This window comes from Pelobates fuscus, chromosome 2 (assembly GCF_036172605.1).
Source record: "Pelobates fuscus isolate aPelFus1 chromosome 2, aPelFus1.pri, whole genome shotgun sequence".
NCBI lineage: Eukaryota > Metazoa > Chordata > Amphibia > Anura > Pelobatidae > Pelobates > Pelobates fuscus.
The window spans coordinates 273,271,606-273,284,490 of record NC_086318.1 but is presented as its reverse complement, the minus strand read 5'-3'; the positions used below and the strand labels follow the sequence as shown (position 1 = coordinate 273,284,490).

General features: G+C 46.5%; 1 protein-coding gene across 1 annotated transcript in view; it reads right to left on the bottom strand.

The window, feature by feature from the left end:
• Positions 1 to 7,151, bottom strand: part of SPRTN (SprT-like N-terminal domain) — a 78,778-nt gene extending 71,627 nt beyond the window's left edge. Inside the window, exon 1 of the mRNA XM_063443388.1 lies at positions 6,847 to 7,151. Coding sequence (XP_063299458.1) covers positions 6,847 to 7,130 — 284 coding nt within the window. The 5' untranslated portion in view covers positions 7,131 to 7,151. The remainder of the gene's footprint in view (positions 1 to 6,846) is intronic.
• Positions 7,152 to 12,885: the final 5,734 nt, after the last annotated feature.

Below are 12,885 nucleotides of genomic sequence, written 5' to 3'. Positions count from 1 at the left end.
GTGTGTGTGTGTGTGTGTGTGTGTGTGTGTGTGTGTGTGTGTGTGTGTGTGTGTGTGTATGAGTTCACCGTGTGTGTGTGTGTGTGTGTGTGTATGAGTGCACCGTGTGTGTGTGTGTGTGTGTGTGTGTGTATGAGTGCACCGTGTGTGTGTATGAGTGCACCGTGTGTGTGTATGAGTGCACCGTGTGTGTGTATGAGTGCACCGTGTGTGTGTATGAGTGCACCGTGTGTGTGTATGAGTGCACCGTGTGTGTGTATGAGTGCACCGTGTGTGTGTATGAGTGCACCGTGTGTGTGTATGAGTGCACCGTGTGTGTGTATGAGTGCACCGTGTGTGTGTATGAGTGCACCGTGTGTGTGTATGAGTGCACCGTGTGTGTGTATGAGTGCACCGTGTGTGTGTATGAGTGCACCGTGTGTGTGTATGAGTGCACCGTGTGTGTGTATGAGTGCACCGTGTGTGTGTATGAGTGCACCGTGTGTGTGTTTGTGTATGTGTTGCAGAGCCTTGGTGGGGGTTGGGCATTTTTATTATTTTTTTAAAAAAAATTATTTTAAAAAAATATTATTATTATATTATTTTTAATATTTAATTTTTTTTCGTCCCCCACCCTCCCTGCTTGATACATGGCAGGGAGGGGGGCTCTCCTTCCCTGGTGGTCCAGTGGCATTGGTAGTTCAGTGCAGGGAAGGGGGCTGTCAGGAAGCACTTACCTCTCCTGCAAGCTCCCTACTCCGCGCCGGTCCGTTCAGCACCTCTGTCAGCTCACAGTGTAAGTCTCGCGAGAGCCGCACTATGACCCCGCGACTCTCGCGAGACTTACACTGGGAGCTGACAGAGGTGCTGAAAGGACCGGCGCGGAGGAGAAGGGCGCTGACAGGAGAGGTAAGTAAACGCTCTGCAGCCCCCACAGCCCCCTGTCTGTATTATGACAATGTAAATGATAAATGACATTTGTTAGTGCAATAGAGACTTGGCATTTTGATTTAACACAGTCTTTTGAATATAACAGTACCCACATGTACCATGTTTCCAAGTTTTTATTATATCACATGAAAAGAACACTACCCCCACATACACTTTGATCTGAAGGCAGAGAGAGGCAAAGGGATCTTTGATATCACATAGAGAGTCACTGTGAGAAAAGTTTGAGAAATAAAAAAAAACAAAAACTATTTTTTGTAACCCTTTCAGTGCTAATCACAGCATTAACCCTTTGATTAGTTTTTTTTATTGGGAAGTCACATTTCAAGTACTACAAATGTAGTATTTTGAGTTGTTTGGTGTAGCCACTTTAGAATGGCTAGCGTAAACAGGGACAGGCCAAGGTCAGGGGAATCCAGAAGTCAGAGTAGTCGGTAAAACAAGCCAATAGGTCGGTACAGGCAGCTTACAAAGCGTAGTCAGGACAAGCCGAGGTCAGAAATCCAGGGAAATCAAGCAAACAAACTGCCAAAGTCCCATACAGAGTGATTCAGAAGTTCAGCTCTGTATGGTAGACTTTGAAACAGTCTGTTATGCAGAGGGCATGTAGAGATGGGCAGGTTGGGCAATAATAACTAGAGTCCTTTCGGACTCCTTTCTTGTAGCAAACACGGCACTTTCTTTGGGGAGCTTTTTTACTAGGGGTGGGTGGGATTCGGGAAGGGAAGTGTTTGCCACAAAGTCTTTAGAGATCTCCTGATTCCAAAGTGGGATTGGGGGGCTGGGTAAATAACATACGGGACAAAAGGCTTAATGTGAATTTGAGGAAAGGGCAGGGCATACCTATGACCTCTTTTGTATAGAGGACATAGGCATTGAAAATTGCAATCTGGCTCACGTAGATTGCAATTTTCTTTTACCAGGTCCTAGTTTTTCGGTTGACCAGATATGGCTGTATGCATTGGTCAGCCAAGTCTACTCCCCCCATAAACTTGCTGTAGTCTACAATGCACTTCGGCTTTTCCAGATGCTCAGTGCTACCGCCCACAGACACTGGCACTGTACTTTCGTCATGCATCGTAGACAGCATGTATACATCTTTCCTATCTCTGAAGCGAAGAGCAAGCAACTCATCCTGGCGGAGAGCTGAAGAGGAACCTCTACTGCTTCTGCCACTTGCCAGGGGGAAATCCCTGTGATTCTTCCTCACTGTGCCACAGGCTAGGGTTTCAAAGCAATATACATTTTTTAATAATTCTATACTGGTATAATAATTGTCAACCCATAGCCTATATGCCTTATTCAACAAGGGAAGGATTAGATCCCAAACAATCTTGCCACTTGAACTCACAGAATCAGGGCATCCCGGTGGGTCAAGATGGCTATCCTTCCCCTGGTAAATGCGAAACGCCCATGTATAACCAGTACAGGATTTGCATAATTTATAAAATGTAATGCCATTTCAGGACCGTTTAGATGGAATATATTGCTTTAATAGCAGTCGACCTTTAAATTTTATAAGGGACTCGTCAATTGAAATATCTTTATCGGGGGACATAATTTTCAGAAAATCTGACAGGAGTTGGATAAAGGGCCGAATTTTATAGAGCTTGTCAAACAGTGGGTCGTTTCTAGGGGGGGGGGGGACAGTGTGTTATTAAAATGAAGGAATCGCAGCAGTTGCAGGTAGCGATCCCTCAACATAACCTCAGGGAAAAGAGGGGTAGCCAGGATGCGTTGCTTGCTCCAGTAGGGCCTGATAACTATATATATATCATGCTCTCCTTCTTCAAACTCTTCAATCGCTTGGTCTCTGTGACTCTGTCCTCTCGTGGTTTTCCTCTTATCTCTCCCAACGCTCATTCAGTGTCTCCTTTTCTAATGATACCTCCTCCCCTCGCCCTGTCTCGGTTGGAGTTCCCCAAGGCTCCGTCCTTGGTCCACTTCTATTTTCTCTTTATACTGCCTCTCTTGGCAAACTTATTACCTCTTTTGGATTCCACTACCACCTGTATGCTGATGACACCCAGCTATCTCTCTCCTCCCCGGACCTCTCCCCTGCCATCCTGCAACGTGTCACTGCTTGCCTTTCTTCCATCTCTGACTGGATGTCCTCCCGCTTTCTGAAACTCAATCTCTCAAAAACTGAGCTCCTTGTCTTTCCTCCTCCTAATACTGATCCTCCTCTTTCACTCTCCCTTCAAGTTTGTGGTACCAACATCAGTCCATCCTTGCAAGCGCGCTGTCTTGGCGTCATACTTGACTCTGGTCTCACCTTTGAGCCTCACATCCAGCATGTTGCCAAATCCTGTAGATTCCATCTTAAAAACATAGCCCGCATCCGCCCCTTTCTTGCACCAGATACTACCAAGGAGCTTGTCCATGCTCTGGTAATCTCCCGCATGGATTACTGTAACCCTCTCCTGATTGGTCTTCCCAAAAGCCGTACTGCACCCCTACAGTCCGTAATGAACGCTGCTGCTAGACTGATTTTCCTCTCTAGTCGTTTCTCTCACACCTCACCCCTCTGCCAGTCCTTACATTGGCTTCCTGTATGCTATAGGAGTCAATTCAAGGTACTAACTCACACCTATAAAGCACTGAACAACTCTAGCCCCTCTTATATCTCCTCACAGATCCATAGGTATGTCCCTTCTCGGTCTCTCCGCTCTGCCCGTGACCACCTCCTGTCCGTTGTCCGCACTCGTACGGCCAACTCGCGCTTGCAGGACTTCTCGCGGGCGGCTCCCTTCCTATGGAATAGCCTGCCTACCGCCATCAGACTCTCCCCTAGTCTTGCATCTTTTAAGAAGTGCCTTAAAACTCATCTCTTTAGGAAAGCATATGGCCTCCAAGACTAACCCTTACCTCACATACCTGTCTCTTGCCCTCTCCTAAAGGGCAGTCCACCTTATTTGATTGCAAATTCCTGTCCTAATGTGTTTTACACCCACCTCCTATAGAATGTAAGCTCGATCGAGCAGGGTCCTCTTCAACCTATTGTTCCTGTAAGTTTATTTGTAATTGTCCTATTTATAGTTAAATCCCTTCTCATAATATTGTAAAGCGCTACGGAATCTGTTGGCGCTATATAAATTGCAATAATAATAATAATAATAATAATACCCATCATTAGGGTTAAAGCCCAAAACCGCTTCATCTCTGCGACATCCGTGGGTCTCCACATATTCCTGCGACCATGATGGGACCCCGGATGTGCAGAGAGATACTGCATGGCAAACAAATTTGTTTGCCGAGCCATGAGCTCAAATATATCGTCTGACATAAATAGCTCAAAAAAACGAATTGGCTCGCAGTCGTCCACTGTTACAGTGATGCCAGGTGTAACAGTGAACGGCGGTATTTCTGGGGCGATCATATTTGGAGGCTCCCAGTCTCCGTCTGGCATTGGGCTTGCTGAGCGTCCTCTTGTGAGTGGTGGTGGGACACCATCACTTGAGGTCTCACTCAGAGGCTCAATGTCAGAGGCAGTGATAGTGTCACTGTCTTGCAGAATGTCACTATCACTGCCTGCCAGAAGGGCATACGCCTCCTCGGCTGAGTAGCGACATGCCATTCTAGGGGGACAAATTAATTAATTTATATACTAAGTGGGTAATTAATTATCTACCTGCCTAACACCTACTACCTGCCCTCAAAAAAATAATATAAATGTACTGATCACAGTATAGGCAGCTGCAATCAGTACACTGAAAGGGTTATTTTTAGATCTATAAAAATAACCCTTAAAAAAAAGGTAATTCTGATCAGAGAGCCCTCTGATCACAGTGATCACTGATACAGTACAGCACAGCAGATATACTGTACAGTATAGTGATCACGGCAGCGGGGAAAGGGTTAAGGGTGATTTGGGTTGCTGCGACTGACACAAAGGGTAAAAAAAAAAAAAAATTAGAAATATTTTTTTTGGACCCCCCAAAAAATATAGTACAAAAGTACTAAATGCCCTAATCAGGTTGATTACAGTAATATGCTGTGATCAGCACTGAAAGGGTTATATAAAATATATATTTTTAAACTTTTATAAAGTTTTAAAACTTTTATTCACAGGAGCTGCTACACCAACGATCTCTCTGCCTCTCTCTCTCAGATCAAAGTGAGGTGAGGAGAGGGGCAGAGACAATGTGTCAGCCATTGGCTGACACATACCAACAGTGATCACAGTGACTGGCTGTCACTGTGATCACCTCCTACAGATCGCGGTAATTGGCCACAGGGGGAGTGCCTGGGTGGTACAGGCATGCCCCCCACCGCGATATGTAAGGGGCTAATGGCTGCAGTTACATGTGTCAGCCAATACGCTGACACATAGTAACACTGATCGCACTGACAGGCTATGGAAGCCTGTCAGTGTGATCAGCCTGCAGCCTGACAGTGCAGATCGCGGTCACTGACCGCACGGGGGCCAGGCATGTACCCCGACCGCGATCTGCTGCAGGAGAATGCGGCCGGCTCCATGTGTCAGCCGATTTCAAATCGTCTGACACATGTTAAATACCGATCGCATTGACAGCCTATCACTGCAATCAGAAGCTGCAGACCGCGGTGCCCAGGCACAGGGGGGGTGCCTGGGGGGCCAGACATGCCCCCCGACCGCGATCTGCAGCAGCCATGTGCCGCCGGCCACGTGGGGGGGTAAGACCGCCCAGGGCGTTCTATACCTCCCTGCGGCGTTTAGAGCCGGACAATTACGGACGGCATAGAACACCTTGCGGTCTTAAGGGGTTAAACACTTAACCAATTAAAAGTTTACATTTCATATTTGCACACGATGCATTCTTTTGCCCTTTTTAAGGGGCTACACCCGCCCCCTGAATAAACAATTGGAAGTTTTCATTCATCTGAACTTTGAGGTCAGTGTGATTTCTTCAGCGTGCACTCATTTTCAAAATCTGGACAGGGGCAGATATTCAGGCAGACACTTGGTCTGGTCCAAAACAGGGGCACTGTATAAAAGGCGAGTGTGGCCTAATAAAGTCAGATTGTTTCTTTTCCCCAGTACAACTAGTTGCGTCCATTATATTGGGGGGCACTCTACACAACAAGAATACTTTCACTATATTCAGCACATCTGGAATTCAGACTAGTGAAGGATTGAAAGAATAACCGCAATTGACTAGCGAACCCGTGACAGCCGCACTACTCCAATCAAATGCTGCTATGAGTAGCATTTGATGGAAGTAACACATTTGACTGTTATGGAAGCAGGGGCACGGACGGGATAAAAATGACAACACCACAGCAAATGGAGTGTTTGACGTCAGAGACAGGCAGCCAATTGCAACATAGCATTTTTTTTTATTTTTTTTTTACCTCGCAGCCTCCCCTGAACCCATAATACCAGACATCCTACAGAGGGAAAGTGATGTCAATTACAGTTCTTATTTAACCCATAAGAGGCCTGGTGTATGTGGCATGCAGAATTGGGCATAACAAACAAACAGATTATTTACACCACTATGCCAGCAGCAAGATAAACCATTCTAGCAGTATGCTTAGTTAGCACTACGAATAGATAAAAACGTATTTACCAACAAAGTTAATCTATTCCACATTTACAAGACGGGTGCAATAAGTGGTAAAAGTTCAAATATCATTTGTTTTGTTTTTTTAAAGAAACTACTTTTACAAATAATAAAAAAAAAATATATACAAGGAAAAAAGTCACTTTAATGGAATACTGACGTAGTTATTAACTAAGGTGAGAAATGTTCAGAATCAAATGTGAACTTCAAATTTCAAGCCAACGTAGCTATAAAGGATGCATATAGCTGGCTTACATAATGTTTCCAGTTCAGCTATTTTGGGATCAAATTTGAAATACACGACAATTCTCATTTTAGTGAATAACCGTGACAATCTTCTTCCTGCCTCCTTTGTAAAGATCCCAACACTCACAGGGTCATCCTCGTACTCCATTTCACTTCCACCCCGACCAGCTTTCCCCAAAAGAACTTGTCGTTGAACTGCATGAACAAAGCCCTGATATCAGGACTTGGATCCAGTAACTCCCAGGTCGGATCAACAACAGACATCTCCTTGGATTTGGCATTCTCAACAACGGTAAGTTCTCCCCGATTACTGTAGACATCTTTAGTACCATCGTAGCTTTTAAAGGGTTGTTCAATTCCACGGTCATAGTCCGATTGTAACTGGACCGCGAGTAGAAAATCGTCCTCCATTTTGATCTACACAGCAATGTTTCCCCCACTATGACGTAACAGTGACTCTTTTGCACTCCGTCTACTTCGAAGACCGCCCCCATCTAGCACCGCCCCTGTTCTATCAAAAAACCCTACCCCGTGAAAATTCCCTACCCTCGTCACTTCCGGTGACGCGGTCGCACCGGAAGTAACGTCCATCCAATGGAGGAGGAGGTGTGCCGCATCGCGCAGGCGCACAACCTCCAGGAAGGGAATTTTAACAGCGGGGCAGGGGAAATTAACGCCGCAGTGCGCACTACTGGGCAGGGGGCCATTTCTCCTGTTAAATCTCCCTACCCCTATACTGCGCATGCGCGGACACAATCGACCGCGCGTGCGCAATGTGGCTTAGGGAAATTTCACAGGACAGACACAAATGGCCATCAAATTGCCCTACCCCTAAACTGCGCACGCGCGGACTCAGTTCATCAGATTAAAACCTATCTGGAAACAGGTCAGTCTCTTCCTGCTCCCAACACCCTCAGCCATCCGAGGGGAGGTTACTGTATATTGGGGGGGGTCTGCGAAGTGTATTGTGCGCAGTGTATTGCGGGGGGTCTGCGCAGTATATTGGGGGGGTTCTGTACATTACATTGGGGGGTCTGCGCAGTGTATTGGGGGGGTTCTGTACATTATATTGGGGGGGTCTGCGCAGTGTATTGTGCGCAGTGTATTGGGGGGGCCTGCGCAGTGTATTGGGGGGTCTGCGCAGTATATTGGGGGGGTTTCTGTACATTATATTGGGGGGTCTGCACAGTGTATTGGGGGGGTTCTGTACATTATATTGGGGGTGTCTGTGCAGTGTATTGTGCGCAGTGTAATGGGGGGTTCTGTACATTATATTGGGGGGGTCTGCGCAGTGTATTGTGCGCAGTGTACTGGGGGGTCTGCGCAGTGTATTGGGGGGTCTGTGCAGTATATTGGGGGGTTCTGTACATTATATTGGGGGGTCTGCGCAGTGTATTGTGGGGGTTCTGTACATTATATTGGGGGGGTCTGCGCAGTGTATTGTGCGCAGTGTATTGGGGGGTCTGCGCAGTGTATTGGGGGTTCTGTACATTATATTGGGGGGGTCTGCACAGTGTTATGGGGGGGTTCTGTACATTATATTGGGGGGGTCTACGCAGTATATTGGGGGTGTCTGCGCAGTATATTGGGGGTGTCTGCGCAGTATATTGGGGGGGTCTGCGCAGTATATTGGGGGGTTATGTACATTATATTGGGGGGGTCTGCGCTGTATATTGGGGGTCTTCGCTGTATATTGGGGTGGCCTGTGTGTTAGATGTGGGGGGCAGTGTATTAGATGGGGGGCTGTGCCTTAGATGCTGGTGGGCAGTGTATTATATTTGGGGGATGTGCATTAGATGGGGAGCTGTGCAGTACGTGTGGCCTGTGTGTTAGATGTGTTCAACCCTAGTTTCACAAAAAAATTATTTATTTCCTAGATATCATATGCCATGGCATGCTTTTTGCTACGAAACCGCAGCCATCTCGTCACTCACCAGAGACAGGGCCGGATTAACATAGGGGCTGATGGAGCTGCAGCTCCAGGCCCATGGAATAGGCCCATTTTAAAAATATTTTTTGTTTTTTTATTTTTTAATTTTTTTTACATACACTATCTTAGGTTTGCCACCTGGCTGGTATTTTACTGGCACAGCCGGTATTTGAGGCTGCCTTGCCGTGCCGGTATTGCAGTAATACCGGCAATACAAATGCACGTATTTTTCTCAGACTAAATGGAGATTACTCTGCATCACCAGCACCGGCCAGTAGGGGTCACTGTATGTGGAGAGAGGCAGGAATAGGAAGTTACAGCATATCCCTGCCTCTCTCTACTACTCACTGATCTGTGGGGGAGCAGCAACACAGCACAGAGTCCAGACAGCAGCTCTACAGCTCAGGTAAGTGAGGGATGGGGGGGAAAGGCAGCAGGGACACATGGGGACACTGAGACACTAGGGGACATATGGGGACACTGAGACACTAGGGGACACAGACACTAGGGGACACTGAGACAGTAGGGGACACAGACACTAGGGGACACTGAGACACTAGGACACATGGGGACACAGACACTGGGAGACCTGGGAACACAGATACTTGGGGACACTGGAAAACATGGGGACACTGAGACACTAGGGGACGCTGGGACACTAGGGGACGCTGGGACACATGGAGACGCTGAGATACATGGGGACGCTGAGACACATGGGGACGCTGTGAGACATAGGGACATTGGGAGACACTGAGACATTGCGACACGGAGACACTATGTCCCCATGTCTCCCAGTGTCCTCATGTCCCCTAGCTAGTGTCCCTAGTGTCTCAGTGTCCCCAAGTCTCCCCGTGTCTGTGTCCCATGTCTCTCAGTGTGCCCAGTGTCCTCATGTGTCCCAGTGTCCCTATATGTCCCAGTGTCCCCATGTCTATGTCCACAACTGTCCCCATGTCTCCCAGTGTCCCCAAGTGTCTGTCTCCCAGCCAGTGTCCCCTAGTCTCCCAGTGTCCCCTAGTCTCCCAGTGTCCCCAAATATTTTAGTGTCCCCATGTCTTCCAGTGTCTGTGTTCCTAGTGTCTCAGTGTGCCTAGTGTCCCCATGTCTCCCAGTGTCCCTATATGTCCCCATGTCTTTGTCTACATCTGTCCCCATGTCTCCCAGCCAGTATCCCCTAGTCTCCCAGTGTCCCCTATTCTCCCAGTGTCTGTGTTCCCATGTCTCTGTGTCCCTAGTGTCTTAGTGTCCCCAAATGTTTCAGTGTCCTGATGTCTTCCAGTGTCTGTGTCCCTAGTGTCTCAGTGTCCCCATTTCTCCCAGTTTCCCTAAATGTCTCAGTGTCCCCATGTCTCCCAGTGTCCCCATGTCTCTCGGGGACACACTGAGACATTGGGACACTGGGAGAAATGGGGACACTGAGACACTGGGAGACTAGGGGACTGGGAGACATGGGGACACTGACACTGTGATACAAAGAGACACTGAGACACTGGGTGACTTGCGAGACTGAGACACTGGGAGCCAGGGAGACACTGGGAGCAATCCATCTATACAGCAGAATCAAACTGTGAGTAGTTTGTTGGTGATTTTACAGAATTTTCTCTGATGTCACTCCTTGTGATTTACATCATGTGATGTCATGCATAACTAATTAATTATACAAATGATTAAGGTTGGTATTTTTTTCCAAGAAAAATACTCTTGCTTAGAGGAGCACTATAGGGTCAGGAACACAATCATGTATTTCTGACCCTATTATGTTAAAACCACCACCCTGGCCCCTTCTTGCCTCCCTAAATATAGTTAAATATTACTTGTATTCAAGTCTGCAGCTGCTGGCTCTGCCTCTGAACTGACTGTCTGCTGACATCATCAGAAGTGGTGGTCTGAGCAAATTACAATACTTCCCCATAGAATTGGCTGAGACTGTCAACTAGGCAGATCAGGGGCAGAGCCAGCACAAGTCCAACATAGCCCATGCCAATCAGCATCTCCTCATAAAGATAAATTGAATCAATGCATCTCTATGAGGAAAGTTCAGTGTCTGCATGCAGAGGGTGGAGACACTGAGTGGCAGTACTGCCCCAGGAAGCTCCTCTAGCAGCCATCTAAGGAGCGGCCAGCAATCTCTGAAAAGACAGTGTTTACTGCGAAAGCCTGAATAGAATCATTCTACTTACTTGAACCAATACAATAAGCTGTAGTTGTTCTGGTGACTATAGTGTCCCTTTACGTTTGGAAGCTTAAGAGGGATGTATGGGAACAAAATTTGTGTGGACTGGCTGACAATAAAATTAGTTTAGGTAATGCTGACGTTGGTCTCTCTAACACTGTGGCATGTCCCCTTTCTTCTACACTCACTACATACACCTTTTCTCTGTCTCTGGAATTTCTGCCTGCTAGTAAGAAGGTAAGGAGACAAGTGGACCAGCAAGTGCTAGGGGACAATCCTTAGAAAGCATGGAGTGAGCGCATCATTAGACGCATTTATATCAAGCTCAGGGTGCTGCCTGCATAGTATGCCCTTAGTTGGACAGCCTGCAGGATTGGCAGGTAGCCTGACATGCATTCATGCCAGGCTGGCCTTCCAATTCTTTGGACAAACATGCGCCCTTTTTGGGCACGTTTACCCCTTTTGGCAGGTCTGGTCACGTGATTCGCGCCAGTGGCACACCCTTTTACCCCGCCCATTGACTTCCTGCTTCACAGGACACTGCTGTTAGGGGTTATGGATTTACTTGAAATATGAAAGCATAAATTAGAGAGAGATTAGCATAGAGTATGTGTTTTCTTTTAGCTGCATCCTATGAGTTTCCCTCCAGTACCATCTCCATCAGATACATGACGCTTGGGAGATATGACTGTTTTAGTGTTTTTGGTCGATAAGATTCCGTAATTAGGCCCATCATAATTGTCAGCACCAGGCCCACTGTGCTCTTAATCCGGCCCTGACCAGAGAAGGATGAGAAACTGCACCCCAGCCAGAGGGACTGCCCCACATCTGCAACCAAATCCGTCGCTCACCGAATTCAGTAATCTCCGTCTCTTTGTCCATTCTGTATGTATGGTACTCCCAATTCTTATATTTAATCTGGTGTGTCTCCCACAATCTTTGTGTCTGTCTGCTGTATGTATGTATGTGGCACGCAAGTCTGCATGCACTGTGTCTGTTATGCCAGTGACTCTAACAAGTTTTTTATTTGTTTTTGTGTGTGTCACAACTCTGACAAGCATGTTCTCCTATGGGACACAAAGTACATGAAGTGGAATGAAGAAGCCCATGTTTGATGCTCGTCTCACGGGTGGAGTATTGAATTTATAAATAATGAAGTGGCATCTGACACGTGACAAGCTGCTCCTGTTTGCACAGCGACTTCAACATTGTGTACTGTGATCACGGCCTAGTTCAGCGGTAGGTAACCTTAGTCAGTCCAGATGCTGTGAATTACATCTCCCATAATGCTGGAAAAGCATTATGGAAGGTGTAGTCCAAAACATCTGGAATACCGAATGCGTATGAATGAAAAGTATGGTGTGTGTGTGTGAATGATCAGTTACAAGGGTTGAAGCCTTGACGTGGCGTTACTGCTCACATGTGTATTCATGTGCCAATTCAACCAATGTGAGTCACTGTAATACTTATGAGGTAACCATAAATACAGTGACTATGGAGAATTAAACGCCTGTATCACCTAAACATTGCTTATACTGTGACCGTATCACCTAAACACTGCTCACACTGTGACCGTATCACATAAACATTGCCTTATACTGTGACCGTATCACATAAACATTGACTTATACTGTGACCGTAACGCCTATATACTGCTTACACTATGACCGTACCATCTAAACACTGCTCACACTGTGACCGTATCTCCTAAACACTGCTCATACTGTGACCGTATCTCCTAAACACTGCTCATACTGTGACCGTATCTCCTAAACACTGCTCATACTGTGACCGTATCGCCTATACACTGCTTACACTGTAACTGTACCATCTAAACCAGTGGTAGTCAACCTTTTTCTACCTACCGCCCACTAATGCATCTTTTTGGTTGAAAAAATTTCCTTACCGCCCACCAGTTTTCGCGCAAATGCGGAATATTTTAGAAAGGAGGGTGTTTTAAAAAAAATAAATGTACGTACATTTATCTTTTTATTTCTACTTAATGCAGGTTTATAAGGTTTTTAACTTTATAAAGTTTAATGAGAAAACAAAGTAAATTGAAA